Source organism: Pseudonaja textilis, chromosome 2 (assembly GCF_049901715.1).
Source record: "Pseudonaja textilis isolate UNSWEBS1 chromosome 2, rPseTex1.2, whole genome shotgun sequence".
Lineage (NCBI taxonomy): Eukaryota > Metazoa > Chordata > Lepidosauria > Squamata > Elapidae > Pseudonaja > Pseudonaja textilis.
This window is the reverse complement of record NC_141991.1, coordinates 44847259-44867673: the sequence shown is the minus strand read 5'-3', so window position 1 is coordinate 44867673 and position 20415 is coordinate 44847259. Positions and strand designations below refer to the sequence as shown.

The 20415-nt window shown below is 38.8% G+C and overlaps 1 protein-coding gene across 1 annotated transcript in view; it reads left to right on the top strand.

Annotated features, from left to right (window-relative positions):
* Nucleotides 1-20415, top strand: part of CHST13 (carbohydrate sulfotransferase 13) — a 44629-nt gene that overhangs the window by 17809 nt on the left and 6405 nt on the right. Inside the window, exon 2 of the mRNA XM_026723197.2 lies at nucleotides 19601-19683. Coding sequence (XP_026578982.1) covers nucleotides 19601-19683 — 83 coding nt within the window. The remainder of the gene's footprint in view (nucleotides 1-19600; nucleotides 19684-20415) is intronic.

Genomic DNA, 20415 nt, shown 5'->3' with positions numbered 1-20415 from the left:
CAACAATCCAAAAGTATTTATAGCAATGTTATAGAAAACATCTGCTAAGGCCTCTGTTGTAATGCTACAGATCAGGGGTGTCAAACTCGATTTCATGGAGGGACACATCAGGGTTTTTGACCTCAGGGGGGTTTGAGGAATGGGTGTGGCCAGGGTGGGCGTGGATAGCTCAACATCCATTTTCACCTACGATGGCCTCCCTAGCCCTCTGCCAGCAAAAACAGAGCTCAGGGGACGTAAGTGGCCCCCCCGAGCTCTGTTTTTGCTGGCAGAGACACCATGGGCTGATTCTTTGCTGTTTCCAGGGTGGCCATGTGGGCCAGATCTAAGCACCCTGTGGGCCGGATTTGGCCCGCTGGCCTTGAGTTTGACACCCCTGGTTGGATTTGCCACTTGTTTTTTTCCATTAAAATCATTTAAAAATAATACTTAATAAATTCTCAATAATAAGAAAATTATGAACAAATACTCTTTCCCACAAATGGATTTTCACTTCCCTTTCCTGGGTAGTAGAATATAAACCAATGAGTCATCAAATCTATAGAAGTGTGCTTGATCAGAACCATGATTTCATAGTCAATCAGGAAATAATTCTGCTAAATTTCTTTCCATCTGTAGGATCTCCAGGAATTCAGAAGAAGCCAAACTATTTCTAGACAGGGGAGAGTTGGCAAAGGGAAGGATGAGCTTCGAGGAGTTGCTTTAATAGAGTATATGTAACTGTTTGCCTTTAATAAAATTAACAAGGAAGGAGGGAAGGAACATTTTGTGGTCAATAAGCTTCTAATTCCAAAAGCTGTCTTATTATTCATTTATGCATGTGCTGAAAAGAGAGCAAAGCAAAAACTAGACTAATTCATAGATTTATGAGAAATGGTGTGTGTGTGTGTACACACTGCTGCTTAGTGCAGGTCAAAGTTTAATTTATTTGATTCAAACTTGCACAATTGCCTACGCCCTCAGTGACTTCTGAATTGGAAGTGAATTTGTGTTTATTCAATACTGGTTTATTTCATGCCAGAACAGCTGTGTCTAAATTCAGAGGCTTCTTTATTTATTGTCTTCATATAATCCATCTAATATTGAAACTGCTTGCATTCTCTTTTGTCTTGCAAATAAGTCGATTTTTTCCCCTTACTGAACTGAATCTTTTTAATTGCTAAAATTTATAGGTGATAAACACTGTGGACAGTTTGATATTAGTTTGTGATTATTTTATACACCACAGACATGAATCTCTTAAATTGTAAAATGTTTGTCCATGTAATGTATGTTATGTATTTATTCACAAGTGTAGGATTATGTTTATTGATATTTAGTAAAGTAGAAAACTGCAACACAGCCAATTTAGTGTTTCTTGGGAAAATGAAGAGGAAAGTGTTCATTATTCAGCCATATGGAACTATATGAATAATCACCGTGCTCATCTAAGTGACAGAGCTTGTGTCAAATCAGCTTGTGTCAAACTCAAGTGTACAAGAAGTACAATATAATCCATGTGGCTGATATAATAATATCCTATTACAATTTTGATGTGAAATGCAACTTTGGAAATAATTTAGTATGTCTTCTTTGTTTATTTGGCTCTGCCCATGGCTGATAGTTGGACTCATCAGAAAGAAAGAATAACAGAATAAGAATAACAGAAGTTGGAAGGTACCTTGGAGGTCCTCTGATTCAACCACCTGCTCAGGCAGGAAATCCTGTATCATTTCAAACAAATTTTTCTCCAATCTCTTCTTAAAAACCTTCAGTTTTGGAGCACCCACAACTTCTGTAGACAACTCATTCCACTGATCAATTGTTCTAACTGTCAGGAAATTTTACCTTAATTCTAGGATGGATCGTTCCTTGAATTAGTTTCCATTAAGAAAGAGAAGGTTGTGAAATGCCATCTCCACTATATGGCAGTGGCATCTTACCTGCTGGATTCAATCTATACAGTTTTCTTTATTGGACTAAGTAGAAGTTGAAAAATGACATTTTTCCAACCTGAGCCACTAAGGGATGTGTTTCCAGCATATGAGAATTCCCAGATACTTTCATTAAAACCAATAAAGAACTCACTGGCTATGGAGGGCTCAGACTAAGAAAGAAGATGCTTTTCGGTCTAAACTGATCACATAGGACAGTTAGTTTTTTGTTCCAAATGGCCTTTGTCTCAAACTCCACAGTTGACTGCTGTTTCTGAAAGGGCAGGTGTGCAAATGTAGAAAGAGGTTTCCTGATATGAAATGTACTAAACTAATTTTGCAGCAGGTTTCTCTCCCCAATGAATGGATCAAGACAGTAAGGCTTCTGGCATGGACTCAGCAGCAAGATTCCTTTGGTATATTGGGATGTAGAGAGTAAGGAACATGATTTTATCAATTAATTAATTTTATATGCTGCTAATCTCTCACAATACAGTAAAAACAACAATATAAACCATTAAAATATTAAAATCATAAGTGTTAACATTAAAATTAATGAAGATGGCAAGGAAGGAGTAACTTAAGAGAGCTATGTAAGAATCATTACCTAAGCAATAGAGTCTGAAATTTTTAAGATTAGAATAGTAAGATAAAAAATGGCTGAGGCAGATGCCTCTCTAATTCAGTGGAATATAAGAAGGAGGAGGACTTACAACACAGTCCCAAATAATTCTTCAATCAACAGTATCAAAATAAACAGATGTTTGATCTATAATTCTAATACGGATGTTGCAATATCTATATCAGAATTATAGATGTTATGATAAATACATATGTGTATATGGGTATCTGTCTCTGTTCAAGGAAATAGAAAAATATTAAATTAATGAAAAGAAAGACTAGGGGTGGCATGATAGCAGTGTTCCAAAATCTCAGAGGTTGGCAAAGAAGAGGGAGTTAAGCTATTCTCTAGAGCATCTGAGGGCAGGACAAGAAGCAATGGATGGAAACTAAACAAGGAGAGAAGCAACTTAGAACTAAGGAGAAATTTCCTGACAGTTTGAACAATTAATCAGTGGAACAACTTGCCTCCAGAAGTCTATAGAATTCTTACTCATCCAGGTCATGGATGTTCCAAAGGTGCTTTCTCAAGAGACAACTGGGCTTTCTGGTTTTTCTTTGAAGACATTTTGCTTCTCATCCAAGAAGCTTCTTGGATCAGAAGCAAAACATCTTCAAAGAAAAACCAGAAAGTCTAATTGCCTCTTGAAAAAGCACCTTTGCCTCCAGAAGTTGTGAATGCTCCAACACTGGATGTTTTGAAGATGATGTTGGACAACTATTTTTCTGATGGTACAGGGTTTCCTGCCTGAGCAGCGGGTTGGACTAGAAGACCTCCAAGGTTCCTTCCAACTCTGTTATTCTATTCTACTCTGCTCTGCTCTGCTCTGCTCTGCTCTGCTCTACTCTACTCTACTCCACTCCACTCCCCATCCCCCATCCCATTCCCCATTCCATTCTATTCTTTGACTTACCCAAGTCAACTGAAGTTTCCAGGGTTTTTTTTTAATCCAGCAAACAGCAGTGTCCACGGAGAGCAGTAAAAAATCAAGTTGGAGATCATGAACATTCCATCAAAGATCTCCCTCTTTTCACATTTACAAGAATGTAAGTTTCACCTTTTTCTGTGGAGTTATGTTCTCCGTCTGGTCTGCCAGCGTGGTTCTGATTGGAGAGCTTTCATTACAGAAAACTTGAGGCTCTGAACTGGGCAGTGTCAGTTAAATGCCTTATTAGATGAAAGAATGTTGAGGCCAGGGGTGTTCAACTTTGGCAACTTTAAAACCTGTGGCCTTCTATTTCCAGAATTCCCCAGCCAGTCTTGCTGGTTGGGAAATTCTGAGAGTTGAAGTCCGCAAGTCTTAAAGTTGGCAAGGTTGGACACCCCTGATTTAGGCATTTATATGATGATGTGTTCACTTGTGAGAGCAGACAGAACTGAATTTCACACTAACATATATGACTTGATTTCTCTAGGCTGAGCCCAAGAATAGCAAGTGTAAAATGCCTGCAAGGTTGTGAGGCTGATGTTCATAACACTTTTTTTTTTTGAAAAAGAATCAAACAGTTTCTCTGATATATTAAATTAGACAAGAATAAAAGAGAACAGAGCCACCATATAATAGTTTCCCAAAGAGAAAAAAAAGCAAAAGATCTTAAGGGGGAAAATCTTTACTCTTAAGAAGCAGCTAGCTTACCCACAGTTTCTAGTTAACCACATTTTCCACTAATGTTTCTAAAATAAGAGTACCATTTGCAACTCTTAAGTCCAGCCAGTTAAAGCCAGTTAAATCTAGAGGTTTAAGTCCCATCTTAACTATGAAAGCCAGCTGGATGGCTTTGGGCCAGTCAGTCTCTCTCAACCTAACCCACCTTACAAGGTTATTGTTGTGGTGAAAATAGGAGGAGGAAGAGCAAAAAGTGAGTGTTGGGCCAGTATTGGTGTTCTGACCAAATCTTCCTGAGACAGTAACAATCACACGCTGTTCCTAAAAACCTTCTTTTTTATTTCAACGGCTGTGAATTATATGCATTCACAGCCTGTAATGAGTCCCCAACAGTTTATGAATAGTCCAACAGAAGTCTGCCACAGTTTTTCAGGATAAGGCTGATAAGCACCCACCTTTATCTCCCTTGAAATGCTGCCAAAGACTAAATTGCCAATTAGCTGTACAAGGCCAAACGGAGCACAAAGTCAACACGGAGCTTCAGATTTTAAACTGACCAGAACGAACAAAGTTGCTTCCTGCAAAAGCTCATGTCCCTTTGCTCCTCTTTTATGTCTTATGGGAAGGGCCAATCATCTCCAAGCCTTACTCCTGAGTTGCCCCTTTTGTCTTAACTGTTCTTGCCTTCTGGCAGCTCTGCGCAAGCGCACACTGGGAACATGCTCCTCCTATTCCTCTGCCTCCCAGATGTCAGATTCTGGAGTATCTGGAGTCAGCACATAACTCTCAGATGGCCCTGGCCCCGTCTCAGTGTTGGACTCATCCGAGCCCCCTCCAGACTCCAGGACTGGCCCATGTTCCTCCCCACTGTCCGACTCTGCTGCCAGCTCTGCAGCTGCTGACAGACCACAACAATTGGTTTTGCAAGCATCCCATTACAGCTAGGATGTTTGTTAGATAAACTGTTCCAGCCCTTTCAGACTTCAGCTAGCTGTCAGGCCCTAGTCATGCCAGTCTTTCTTGGAAAAAGGAAAACATCTGCAATCTGGAGACAGATGAATTTGTAGGAAGAGAAGACCAATAGTTAAAAATAAAGATTCTCTTCAAGGGCAATGTAGGTTGGTGACTGACTGCCAAAATGTAGCAGAATTTCTTCCATTCAGAACTGTGTAGTATGGTCCTTGCATGTTTTCAGGTAGCAGAAAAGACAGCAATGGTAAGATGGTAAGAAAGCCAGCTGGCACCTCTCCCTTGGATTTCCATGTGTTTTTTTTTTAATTCATCAAAATGTTTTAATTATCTGCCATGGTCATAAAGCCCTTTTCCTACTTTCAGCTAATTCATTGGCTTCCCTACTCCATGCAGAAGATTGCATTGTTTCAGTGTGCAAAATTCTGAGGGACCACATCATATTTCAGTCCCATAACAACTCCCTATGAATTGCCCATTTGGGAACTGAAGATGAAGTTGTCTTGTCATACACAGCCTGTACAGGGGAAGAGGAGGAGGTACCAGCCAGCTGTTTCTTTCTTGTTTCTATGGATTGTGCAGAAGGACCTCCTAAGGATGCCTCTGAACTTGAGCAATGGTGCAATTAGGGCTGGGCTAGATCCAAATATATATATATATATTCTCATTACTCTGAGAAGCACAGAGCCGGAGACAGAAGCCTGAAGATGATGAATGAGACTTCATCGAAACGTTGCCTAGATACTTTGAATCTTACGCGGGAGAAAACCCGAACAACCAAAGATCTACATATATGTATATATATATATATATATATATATATATATATATATATATATATATATATATAGTCATTTTGGATCTAGCCCAGCCCTAATTGCACCATTATATATATATAAAATCATAGTCCAAGAATGTTGTGCTGTTCCAGTTCCTTATTTTTAGTTTTAAGCTTTTACTTTGTTCTATCATAGAATGCTGCTTATCCCCCACATAAATGTGCTAGGGCTATAGAAATTGGTTTGTTTTACTCCTATGGGCATATGGTGTTATGATTTCAGTGACATAAAACATGAAAATTCACATAATCAATACATAATCAGGATTGCTCTTTCCTGTGTTTTTATAATACAGGGATTATAAATCACGGAGTAGGATAAGAAAATGATAACGCTTGTGTGCAGCATAGTTGCACATGGCCATCTACAGTTCTCTGCTAAGTTATTTAAGTATCTAAACTTACTGTATACTTTTATTTGAATAATACTTTCTGTATTTCTCCCTGAAATGCAACTATTAAAATCCTACATTGGCTGCACTATCTATTGAATTAATTTTCTGCCTATATATTGACAATGTACAGAATTGTCCCCTTCAACTGAGGAGAAAAATAATCCTGAGAAGTTACTCAAGTAGTAAATTGAACTTTTCTCTACTATGCTATTTTGGTTAAGAATATTTTGATTCCTCAATTAGTGTTAATTAAGAACTTTGCCTGTGGGATTCTTCATAGGATAATGGTACAAAGAAGTGTGTCTGTGAAAGAGAATTTAGAAAGCTACAAACCTGTTCATGGTGCCCCCTTCTCAGCTGCAGCTATCTAGGCCAATATTACTCTATTGTAATACCAGTAAATTTAAGCTGTGTGAATTCTAAGAGTTGAAGTCCATGCACTTCATCCCTACATTGTGAGGTTGGGAAAGGAACCTGGAATTATCTGCATATAAAACACACATCTTACCTTTACATTTAATGATAGGCTGGTTTAAAATATAATGGCTGTACCTTCCTCGAAGGCTCAGGCAAAATGCAACAACTTATTAAAGATTTTTTTTATGACTTAATTCCAACAGAGAGGGCACTTTTCTCTCTTTTGTTGATTGTTGCATTCTAAAAGGCCAACTCGAGCTAAGGCATAAAAGTAAATGTCCAATAAATGCTATTTTCCTCTTCAAAGTAGCACTCTTTCTCAAAACAACAAAAGAATAAGAAAGGGAAAAATATTTCAGTCTTTTCAAGATCTCCACTTCTGAGTAATTATTTACCAGAGCTAGAATTTTTGCTTTTAAAGCAACTATAATTTTCAACATCTTTTTATATGTTGTGTAGATGCAATCAAAAGGGGAGATGTCTGAATCCAGGAGTGGAGAGATTAACATTTCGTACATGCTACAAATGGAACACTTTCATTCTATACCTCCTTTGGACTTCCCTGAGATTATGATGGTCCTGACAAAGTCAATGCTTTTAAATAACATAGCGCAGGGGTCCCTAACCACCAGGCTGCGGACTGGTACTGGTCCGTGGAACATTTTCTACCGGGCTGCCAGTTTGCTGGGCACCGCCATCTTGTTTTGATGAGAAAGTGCTTCCGGTGAGCTTTTCCGGTTGGAAAGCGGCATTTGGGTCCTGAAGGAATCCTCGCGCCTTAGTTTCATCGAAGGGGCTTCGAACAAAACTAAGGCATGAGGATTCTTTCAGCACCCAAGGCAAGGCGAGCCGAGCGACCGTCTCGAAGCCCATCGACAAAGGTACAAAGGAGGAGTTGAAGGTGGCGGGGAGAAGCGGGGGACGGCTGGCTGGCCGGTCTCTCGGCTCGCCCTGCCATGCGTGCTGATGCCGGTACTGGGCCGTGGATCATTTTGTGATGCCGGTACCAGGCTGTGGCACCAAAAAGGTTGGGGGCCACTGACATAGCGGATTTTAATGGCAGAATGAGGCAGTTGAAATTAAAATTTAGAGCTTCAGTTTGTTAATGTGCCCCACATGCTTAAATGTTTTCACAGACCGTGGCATATCTCATTCCCTGAAGTTCCCTGTGAATGAAGTGAAGAGGAATCTAATCAGCTGTTAATTCCATGGAAAAAAAGATTCTGACATGATTGACCCATATTGTGCAATTCTCTTTGCCTACTTCCATGCCTTTCTCATGCTTAGTTAGAAAGGAGAGAGAGGAAGTTGGAAACCTGGGTTAATAGGGAGAAAGCTGGAGTACAGCTCTGACTGATTCTCAAACCAGAAGCAAGGGAGGGAACTATATTAAAACTTGGATATTGATCTCTTGATTGGATATTACCCATGCCATATAATCTTGGGATCTTGTAGACAAGTTAAGCGGTGACTAGCTCTGCATAGGTGTATTCAGAGTGCTGTGTCAGAAAATGATAATAAGGGGAAAGATTAGAGAGGAATTAATTGCAGGTTTGGAGGGTGCTAAAGCTATCCCAAAATATCTGGTTTCAGATAATTAATAGCAGCAAAGCTCTTTTCTAAATTCAGATTCTCAAAGGCTATCAGAGAACATTCAATTTCATTCATTTTACAAAATTTGTTATAGAGGTTAATGAACAGTGTGTCTTAAATGTACAAATATAATGAATGAATGTAGCATACAGGTGCAGAATTCCTATGGGTCAATGCAGTGGTGGGATTCAAATTGTTTTACCACCAGTTTGGTTGGTGTGGCTTGGTGGGCGTGCTTTGCCTAACACTGGTGTGCAGCTTTCCCCACACCAGCTGAGGCCTGTAGTGCCAAACAGCTGAGAGGATAAAGAAGAGAAAAGTGCAGGGGCGGGTGGGAAGGCCAATCCTGAGCTTTTCTTTTCTTTTTCCTCTCAGCTGATTGTCCATTTTTTTTCCTCCTCTCAGCTGATCGTTGGTTTATTTTATTACCAGTTCGGCTAAACCAGTCCGAACTGGTAGCATACTACCACTGGGTCAATGTCTATTTTAGCTTAAATGGAAAACAAATTGTTTTGGTTCTCCAAAATATTTATAAGGAAATGTGCTACATAGAACAAATTGTTAGGCAGAGGATGGAAAGAAATCGGGGGACCCAGGTTTTTAGTAAAACAATAGTATGTTTTATTATTTAGTTATTATATGTTTAAAATCCCATATTATTTTATTCAAGGCAGTGAACATGCCTAACATCCTTCCTCCTCTTGTTTTTCCCCACAACAATGACATCCCTGTGAGATGGGTTAGGATGAGAGAGAATGACTGGTCCAAGGCCACCCAGCTGACTTTCCTAACTATAGTGGGACTAGAATTCACAGTCTCCTAGTTTCTAGGCCGGCATCTTCACTACATGTAGAATATCTGACTTAAAAATATTTAGTTCTCCCTTCAACATTTGCTAAATCATGCCAAGTGAAAAGGTCTAGAAATGTTAAAAGTATTTGACATTTTAACATTTTGGTTAGGTTTGTTATATAGACATACGGATTTTTATTGTTGTGCTTTTAGCCACAGTGAGCCTGTTTGCTTTTTAAGCATTGTTGATTGCTTTAATTTCTCTTCTTGTATATATGTAAAATGCATCTGAGCTATGAAGGCATCTCTGTGATTTGTGTCATCATTTTGGTTTATGCCTGCAAAGATGGTAAAACTCATTTGAAGAGCCCTAGTTAGTGTGGCCAATGGTGAATAATTTTAGCAATTCTGGATCAGTAACAGTTGGAGGATCACAAGTTCTTATACATAGGTTAGGGAGAGAGAATCTGTCAGTGGAACAGCATGTTCCTGGGTACAAAACATCATGATTCTCAAGGCAGTAGTTTTCAAAGTTGACAACTTTTGAGATGTGTGGACTTCAACTCCCAGAATTCTATCTGGGGAATTCTGGGAGCTGAGGTCCACATATTTTAAAGTTGCTGAGTTTGAAAACCACTGCTCTAGATGTAGGCCTATTAAAATGATTGAAAGACAATGCCTGTCTCTGTTGGTGATTGATCCAGATCAAACATCCTTCTATATTTTGTACTGAACAAATATTGATTATACATGGCATGTATACATGGAGTATGAGAAAAGAGGAATGTGAAATGGGTACAAGTGTTTGTTCTGCCTCCAATCTGTGGTCAGTGATGGGTGTGGTGCTTCAATCAGTCTGAAGGGCACCAGATGGCTGGAAATGATAGGTATTATGGTTGGAAATAAATGCTTTCATCCCGTCATGGGCTAGAGAAAGAGGACTTGCCTGGAAAGCTAGAATTTCAATGGAAAACACACAAGTTGTTCTGTTAAACTCATTTCATTTGCAAAATTGGGTTGGATGTTTGAAATGAGATGGTATGAGCAGAACAGAGGTAAGGATTCTCCTAGGAGCAGTCCTGCTTCTTCAATAGCATTCTTTCTCTTGGAACTTAGCAGCTGTGACTTTGCTAAACCACTTCAACTATGGCTGATAACACTTACTGCTTCATAAAGTTGGATAGTTTTCAGCCAGGATATTTAAATCTTGGGAAACTTGTAGTGATAGAGAATCCTGCTGTGCTGATATTGTAGCCTCAATGTTTATGGCCAGAATATATTTTTGCATATGGGAAGAAGAAAATGTGCACTGCACATTGTCTCCAAAAATGTTTTAGTGTCCTCCATAATGCCCTTTTCCAATATGATATGAAATGTTGTAAGGTTTAAGGCAGCAGTCCCCAACCTTTTTAGCAACTTTTTTCCATGGAGGGAGGGGGAGAAGCAGCTAGGTCCCTTGCACTTGCAGTTTATGGTAGAGTTTGTGCTCCTATGAGAATCTATTTCCTGGTGTTCTGAAGTGGAGCTGAGGCGGTGATGCTAGCGCTGGAGTGCGGCTGCAAATACAGATGAAGTTTCGCTCACTTGCCTGCCACTCACCTCCACTGTGCTGCCCCATACCTAAAAGGTCATGGACCAGGCCTGAGAGTTGGGGACCCCTGGTTTAGAGGGCAGTCTAACTCCCATATTGAGTTGAAGTCATATCAAGACTTATCAAAATTAGCTTTTGTACTAGCTTTTGCTAACGTTGCTAACATTTAGAATATACTGAGGAATAAAAACTGTATGCAAAAATGATGTTGTTTTCTCCTACTAAGCATACTGATTGAGACTTTAGAGTTGCAAATCCAATCAATCTGGAGAATACCTCCTTGGGTGGAACCCATTTAAAATAGATATTGTACTAAATTAGGATTATTTCAAAGGAAAGTTGGTTAATTCATTCTTCCCATGTTATAAATTGCTCAGGGCTGCTTTCAAAATGTCTGTTTAAAATCATAGGGTTGTGAAGGGCCATCCTTTGTGCAAGAATTTCATTATTTTTTTTTGTAGATGACTATAAAATGTGCTGGAAAACATCCAGTGAAAGAGTGGCCGCCATCTTTTTTGGCAACTGGCTTCACTGCCAACCAATTCTCACTGTTATTTTTCTTCTTCTAACATTTAGGTAAAATCATAACATAAATTAATGACTTTATGCCCTTGCACCCTAAAATGAATAATAACAGGTCATGACCTTATTCTATATGACATTCTCTTGGGTATTTGAAAAGGGTGACCATGTTCCTCCCATATTTCTATCTTCTCAAGGCTAAATATGCCCAGTCATTTTTTATAGAACGGTTTCTGGATCTTGGTGATTCTTGTATCCTTTCTATTAAACTATAGCTCAACCCACCAAAAACATAACTATAAAAGACAGACCAGAAATAAAAGTTAAAATAAGGAAAAAAATAGTAAGAGAACATCTCTCTGATTTTGATGAAAACAAATCATCAGGGCCTGATGGATTACATCCCAGAGTTTTAAAGGAGCTGGCAGACGTCATCTCAGAACCACTGTACCACATCTTTCAAAAATCCTGGAGCACCGGGGAACTACCAGAGGACTGGAAAAGAGCTGATATGGTTCCCATCTTCAAAAAAGGAAAAAAAAACAGACCTAGGAAACTATAGACCAATCAGCTTAACATCAATACCCGGGAAGATACTGGAAAAGATAATAAAAAAACAGATCTGCCAACATCTAGAAACAAGTAAAGTAATAACTAGCAGTCAGCATGGGTTTGTTAAAAACAGATCATGCCAAACCAATCTTATTTCATTCTTTAACACAGTGACTAAATTAGTAGACCAGCAAAACACTGTGGACATAATATATTTAGATTTTAGCAAGGCATTCGATAAAGTAGACCACAACCTACTTCTTAGTAAGCTAGAAAAAAGTGGAATAGATAGCACCACCACTAGAGGGACTTGCAACTGGCTGGCAAACCCTACTCAATAAGTAGTCCTTAATGGGTCTAAGTCTACATGGAGGGAAGTAAGCAGTGGGGTGCCACAAGGTTCAGTCTTAGGCCCAGTACTCTTCATTAGATGGGGGAATAGAAGGGAAACTTACCAAATGTGCAGATGATACTAAGCTGGCAGGAATAGCTAATACCCAAGAAGATAAGCTCAAGATCCAGATGGATCTTGACAGACTAGAATACTGGGCCATATCTAATAAAATGAAATTCAATGTAGAGAAAAGTAAAGTCCTACACTTAGGCAAGAAAAACCAAAAGTACGCATATAGATTGGGTGAAACCAGGCTCAATAGCAGTAACTGTGAGATCGATCTTGGAGTCTAAGTGGACAACCAGCTAAATATGAGCCAGCAGTGTGCAGCTGCCGCCAAAAAAGCTAATGCAATCCTAAATTGTATTAACAGAGGGATACAGTCAAGATCAAGTGAAGTACTAATACCACTCTATAAAGCCTTAGTAAGACCACACCTAGAGTACTGCATCCAGTCACCACATTATAAAAAAGATGTTGAGGCTCTAGAAAAAGTACAGAGGAGAGCAACCAGGATGATTAGGGGACTGGAGGCTAAAACATACAACGAATGGTTGCAGAAACAGCTTGGCTAGTCTAGTAAAGAGAAGGACCAGGGAGACATGATAGCGGTCTTCCGATATTTGAGGGGCTGCCACAGGGAGGAAGGGGTCAAGCTATTGTCTAAAGCACCTGTAGGCCAGGCAAGGAATAATGGATGGAAACTGAACAAGGAGAGATTTAACCTGGAAACAAGGAGAAACTTTCTGACAGTGAGAACAATCAACCAATGGAACAGCTTGCCCTCAGAAGTTGTGGGAGCGCCATCAGTTGAGACTGTCAAGAAGAGATTGTACTGCCATTTGTCAGAAATAGTGTAGGGTCTCCTGCTTGGGTAGGGGGTTGGACTAGATGACCTACAAGGTCCCTTCCAACTCTGATTATCTGTATCTAAATTGTTCTAATTTGTCTAAATATTTCTTTAAATGGGATACATATTTCAGGAGGAATCTGATCAGCTTAATCTGATCAGCTTAAAAATTCAAATAGTATCTTTGGCTGCCACACATAATTCCTGATTCTTGCTCAGTGTGTTTTTTGAGACTACAAGTAGTCCTCATTTAACAACTGCCTTGCATAAAGACCATTTGCAGTTACAACGGTTATGAAGTAACTTTACAGCCAATCCTCACATTTATGACCTTTGCAAGAAGGTGTTCTCTGTAAAGCAAAGGACAGTTTTGTAAGATGAGGGGCCTGGAGGTTAAGTCCTTTGAACAATGGCTAAAGGAATTTGATACGTTTTGCTTAGAAGAGAAGTCTGAGGGAAGACAGAAGAGCAGCCGTCCAGTCCTTGAAGATTGCTCCAGGGAAGAGAGTGTTGATTTATTCTCCATAAAGAGTAGGCAAGAAGCAATGGTTGAGAGCTCATGCAGAGGGACATGCAACCTGGAAATAAGTAGGCATTTCCTATTGATGAGAACTATTAAGCAGTGGAACAGCTTGCCTCTCAGGCTTGTGTGTGCTCCATTGCTGGATGTTTTCAAGAAAATATTGGATGACCGTTTGTCCATGATGATATGAAGACCCTTGCCTTGGATAGGAATTGGACCAAAAGACCCCCAAGGTCCCTTCCAGCTCTATGACTTTAAGATCATAAGCACAGTTGCAATTTCATTTAGCAACCACTTTCCTTAATGATCAAGCCGCTGTTGGTCTCTAAATAATAACTATCTATATTCTGCAAATATTTTCATAGGTACAATTTTCAAGATGGGCTGCTGCCATCCTGAACCTATTAAACTGATTTCTTGTTTAAGTGAAGAATCTTGCATATGTCTGTTAAATTATGTCGTGTTAGTTTCAACTCATTTTTCTAAAGAATGATGGTTATTTTTGCTGCACAAGCTCTATATTTCAGCTTACAAATTGGATAGGTATTCTTCACCTCTTCATCTGTCATTACAAATGGATGCAATGGCTATACCAGTCATGATGTTGATAATGGCTAGAAAAGGCAGGGCTTTGGGGAGAGCTAGTGAGATAAAGATCAAGTTCTTCATCTAGAACCAGAAATTCCCCAGTCTTAATTCCTTAAATCCTACTCTGAAATGTTTAAATTCTCTAGGTGAAAACTGAGAAATAAAATACATCCATTTAAGAAAAAAAAGAAATATCCATGGTCATCTATGTCTATTAGAACTTTACCAAAATTGCTTTTACTTGCATCTTGGTAACAGTAACTTTGTGGGCAAGAATAGCAGTTGCTTGCAATACCCCACTTCCCTCTTCACTATGGTAGAGCTAGATAGGGAAGAGGCTTGTTCATACCACTTAAACCCTAGCTCTCAAAATTGACTTCCTGTCAGTTCATTGCATCAGCTCCCCTTTCCTCTTCCTTTAGCAGCAGCCTTCCTTGTGAGCAGATTCGTTGCTTGCCCCAATTAACAGTTCCTGTTGAAGTAGCTTGCTTCATCAGCTCTTCGGTGACACACGAGGAATAGATTAAGCTAACTTTTTTGGATTATGTGGTTGAGCTAAGTTCCTTTTCTGCCAGTCTCTGAGGCTGATGGAAGCCCTTGTGACCAATCTTTGTTTCCTCTTTCCTTAACAGCTATACAGTAGTAAGAAAGTTGCAGTTTCCAGGTGTTCATCAACAGTCTCTATGGATAGGGTTTCCCAAATCTTGAGGTCTACTTTCCTTGAGTATAATATTTCCACAAAAAATGGTGCTAACAGAGGCAGTTATGAAGAGATATGTCAAAGCCAGATCTATTCTAATATTATTATTAGGGCCATCATCCCTGAGTTGCAAAAAATGGATGAGTAGCAAATTAGATCTTTGCTTTCATTTAATGGTCATCTAGATCTTTTGCAGCCTAGATCTAGTTGGTTCTATTATTATCATGGTACTCCTGAGGAAAGGGAGCACAGAACTGGATAAATGCCACAGATTCTATAATGGATAACAGGTATCAATATGTTTGGGGTAAAAGACTAAAACTGACACATTACATTTTTAGTGAAAAACCCTATCCTCATAGTATTTATAGGAGCAATTCTTGAAATCTTTTTGGTGGAGCTGCCTTAAAAGATGTCTCTTTTCCAATGCAAGCCATTGACACAGCAGGTCCAAAGCTTCAAAGTGGGACACAAAGGAGTCAGATGGTTTCTTGTGGTTTGAACAGACTCTTAGCAAGACGTTGCACAACAATATCACTTCGTTGGAAGAACAAATGCAATGGGTTGGGCAATTATTCCTGGAAGCTGCCACTTATTGAATTGTAACCATGAAAAGTTTCAGCATACAGGAGATTTCCCTGCCTTAAAAGAGAATAGCAAGAGTAAAGAAAAGAGAGCAGAGGAACCTTCTGAATTGTTCAGCATGGATCCTACAGAGAAGCTGTGCCGAATTAATTCAGAAAATGTTATACTTCAATTGAAAAAGAAATAACAATGTTAAGAAAACGGTTTCAAAAAAGAAGAAACTCTTAGTAAATAGCACCATCCCCTGATCTGCTTGGCTTTTGAGGCTATTAGTTTGACTTATTTATCAAAGGAACGTGTGAAGATGTTGTATGTTGCTTGTACAACAGTTCCACACACTTTTCATTTTTCAATCATTTTGCACATACTATGCTGTGAGATAGATAGTCCTTGACTTACAACAGTTAATTTAGTGACTGTTAGTGTTACAACAGCGCTGAAAAAAGTAACGTATGACTATTTTTCACACTTACGACCTTTGTAGCAGCCCCATGATCATATGATCAAAATTCAGTTGCTTGGCAACTGGTTCATACTTATGACTGTTGCTGTGTCCCAAGGTTGTGTGATCACCTTTTCCAACCTTTTAACAAGCAAAATCAGTGGGGAAGCTGTGTTCTAACATATCAACTGCAGTGATTCACTTAGCAACTGTGGCAAGAAAGGTCATAAAATAGGGCAAAACTCACTTAACAAATGTCTTACTTAACAACAGAAGTTTTGTGCTCAATTGTCATACGTTGAGGACTAACTGTACATTGTATTAAACTGTATAACAAGTACATTTTCTTAGGCACTTGCAGAACAAGACAGAGGGAGATAAATAGCAGAAAGAAAACAAGATGTTGAGTTTTTAACAGTGTTTTTAGATGCAGAAAAACTGGATGCAGAGACTAAAGGAACCTCAGCCAGAAGTTAGACATATGGATTGAGAGTTAAGGAAAGTAAAGTCATAATTTGGGGGAAAAAATCACGCAATAGAAAATATCAGACAAGAAAGACCAGACCATTTTCAAGTGGTGTTTTCAAGTAGAGCAGAATAAATCTTGAGTGTATTGCTATCTCTTACTCTAAGCAAACTACCTGGATAAATTCTAATAGAGGAATGAGGCACAAACAGTGTTCCTAAATATTCTGAGTTTCCAGAACTCATTGATCATCAGCTCATGTCAAATTAAAGAGCCCCATTACACCATAGAACTCTTCTCTCCCAGTTTTGTCTTTCTTCTCTTTTAATTGTAATCTTTAGTTCTCTCTGGTTCCCTCTATTCATTCACCAGTTCCATTGTTTCTAAAACCAATTATTATGGGTTTTTTAAAATGTAAAACAAAACCATTTTCCCAAGGGAAAGGTTGCTTACAATTCATTCCAAAATCTTATTTCAAATGTACTTGTAACTTTCTAAAATCAAAGGCTTTAGTCACACTTTTGCTGTTTATTTTTTTTTTCAAAATTCTTAAATTTATAGTTAAAACTTTTGTTTTTGCTAAGGATTGAAGGAAATCAACCGGTGCTGTCAGACTTAGGGTTAGGGTCTAAAATCTAAATGTTTTCAATAGCTGAAAAGCAGTTGAGAAGCAATTTCTGGATGTGATTAGAAAAAGTATACAAACTCAATGTCCTTTCAAAGGCACCAACTACATTTTGAGCAAGATGGCAATTTCCTGATTTTCCAGGATTCTATGCCTGCCAGAGAAGCAACTGTCTGGAGCAGTTGGAGATGATCTCAAGTCCTCTCCTTGTCCAGAGAAAAATAATTGAAGAACCAGTCTACTCACTGCCTCTTCATTCCGCCATGATCATTGGCTCTGCTTTTCACATAACTGTCTTCAGCCCACCCCTTCTCCTCTCAGAGTCATTTGGGGCTCATGAAGCCCTTCAGTAAATAGAATAGAATTGAATTGAATTGAATTGAATTGAATTGAAGTCTTTATTGGCCAAATGTGATTGGACACCCAAGGAATTTGTCTTTGGTGCATATGCTCTCAATGTACATAAAAGAAAAGATACATTTGTCAAGAATCATAAGGTACAATAGTAGTCATTAATACTAATTAATAATAATAGTCATAGGGTACAATAAGCAATCAAATCATACTAGGAAACAGTTAATAAAAATGGTTAAGATACAAGCAACAAGGTTATAGTCATACAGTCATAAGTGGGAGGATATGGTTGAAAGGAAGGGAGGATTAATAGTAATAGTAATGCAGACTTTCTAAACAGTTTGACAGTGTTGAGGGAATTATTTGTTTAGCAGAGTGATGGGGTTTGGGAAAAAACTGTCCTTGTGTCTTGTTGTTCTGGTGTGGAGTGCTCTATAGCAGTGGTGGCTAACCTTTTTGGGCTCCTGTGCCAAAAATTGTGCATACGCTTGCACGCTCATGCTCGCGTGGCAGCACTCAGAAGGCAATGTGCACCCCCCATGCCCCCTATGCATGTGCGCACAATCCCCATCCACCCCCACTGCCCCCTTACCTGCACTGCACCTCACAGCTGATTTTTGGCTGGTTTGAGGCCAAAGAAGGCCTCCCAAAGGCTTGAGGAAGGCTTCTGCGGACTTTGCAGGCCGAAAACTAGCCCCGTTTCATCACTTCCGGTATTTTTGGAAAAACAGGAAGTGACAAAACAGGGCTAGTTTTCAGCCTGCAGAAGCCTTCCTCAAGCCTTTGGGAGGCTGAAAAAGACCTCAAACCGGCCGAAAATCAGCTGTGAGATATGCGCATGTGCAGTGAGGTAACTTTGCCTGCAGCTCGTGTGCTGGCACAAATGGCACGCTGTCATGGCTTTATAGCATCATTTTGAGGGTAGGAGTTGAAACCGTTTATGTCCAGGATGTGAGGGGTCAGTAAATATTTACAGCGATATTTATTAGTGATAAATATATATTTATTTATATAAATATAAATATTTATTAGAGAGAAATGCTCTGTAAAGTAAATAAAAATTGAACAAAAATAAGCAAATTTAGAAAAAACGTAACTATTCTTGGATTTCAGGGAAGCAGAGTAGATGACAGTAGTGGAAATAGAGCTGGTGAATGAATTAGCTGCCAGACTCCTGTCCAGATGAAGAAGAGGACTTAGGATCACTCAAAGTACTCCTCAAAGATCCACTCTGTGGTGAGATCAGTGGTCTCTAGCAAATTTTAGATTTTATAGCACTGACAGCAAGGACAGTTATAATTTCTTTAAATTTCATTACACTGGGTGATTTTTCTTCAACCTGCAGCTAAAGAAGCTTTATGTAAGTTTAAAACTTAAAGAAAAACTTTTTATTTGGAAATAAGCGACAAACAGTAATTAGAGTAATTAGAATGTTGATTTTGAAAGCTCTTAAATAGCATAAGATTGACTGGAAGTAAGATTTTGAAAAACATAAGAATAGTTCCTGTAGTCCATTTAAAATCTTACTAAAATATAGAATAAATTTCCCTGGGAAAATGTGCTGAATGAAAGAAAAACATGATAACAGGAGACCTTGAAGGCTGGTTACCAGAGGCAACCAGAAAGATTATAATTAAGGGAGAAGGCTACTAATGTAGAGTGGAAAAATTATTTTAACTATGGAAAAATTCAAAGATATTTGGCAACAATGTACCCAGAACTTTCTCTTTAGGGAATCATATAATACTTTTTACTGAAAACTGAACTTGCAAAGATAAAATTATAATTGAAAAAGCAAAACCTAACTATTCTTTATAATTAGTTTTTGGAGAGAAACAAGGCAGAGAATAAGTGAGATAGTCCTATCATTAGATCAACTAAAACTGCACATATAACCATTCTGTTTAACAAGTGCTCTTTGGGAATTTTCCCACTTTGGTGCTTCCTGTGGATTTTCCTTAATCTCAGCAATCTAAAGATACCATGCAGCTATTCTGTCTTTTTCCCTCTTTTTCCCTAATGCGTCTTTGAGGATGAAGACAGGACAGTCACAAAACGCAGATGATGTCATTTAGATATTTGGTAAAGTTCCATCATGAGGACAGGGTGATTGTGCAACAATAGCCTAATTTAAATGAATGTTCTTCCCATCCTTAATTTTTGTATTCCTTCTCTAAGTATGACTAACCCTGTACTTTCCACAAAACAGAATCTTTGCCAAGTCTTTTAAAAAACTCTCCCCCTCCCCATTTTTCCTTTCCAGCTGCAGAAGACAGGATACTGAAGAGTAGCTGGCACGGGAAATCTGGTCGAAATCCACTTCAGGCTCTTTATAAGGGTGATCAGGTAAATGGGCTTCAAAAAAGAAAATTGGTTGTATATAGTATGAAAGAAGAGACACTTTATTTGTTTGTTTATTAATTAATTAAATGTACATACCACCCATTTTGGCAATGAAACTGACTACGGGCAGCTTTCAGTACAATATAATAGAAATAAATAGGATGAACTTATTCATTCAGTCGTATCCGACTTCTGGCGATACCATGGACCCGGTCTCTCCACATCTTTCAAACTTCTTTGAGTTGTTCTATGCTCTGGCAGATGTCAGCTTTAAGAGTGAATTATAAATAGAGAGAGACAGAGACAATTAATAGCTAAATAATACTCTTTGCATGCAGAAAATGTGACCTTCCGCCCCCATCCCCACAGTTGCTATAAAGTTGTATAGCTCCTTTTGTGAATTGGAGATTTGGACCCTGCCTGCAGCCTTTCATATACAGGTATTCTATTTGTGAAGTCTTTTGGGAGCCAAATAGGTTAGTTTTTCCTCCACTTAATTTGGAAATACAGGATAATTCCTATGAGTGAAAGTAAGCCTTCTTTCACTGAATTCCTCATTTTCTTTTCCTTACTCTTTTGGTAGTGCAGATATAAGAAAATAATTGGAACACACACACACACACACACACACACACACACAAGCTTGGAGGCCATGTGGCTAATCAGTACCTTTTGAGAACTGGCATATTGTAAGAAGGGATGTCAGCATCTTTTTCTTTTTAATACCTGCCAAAC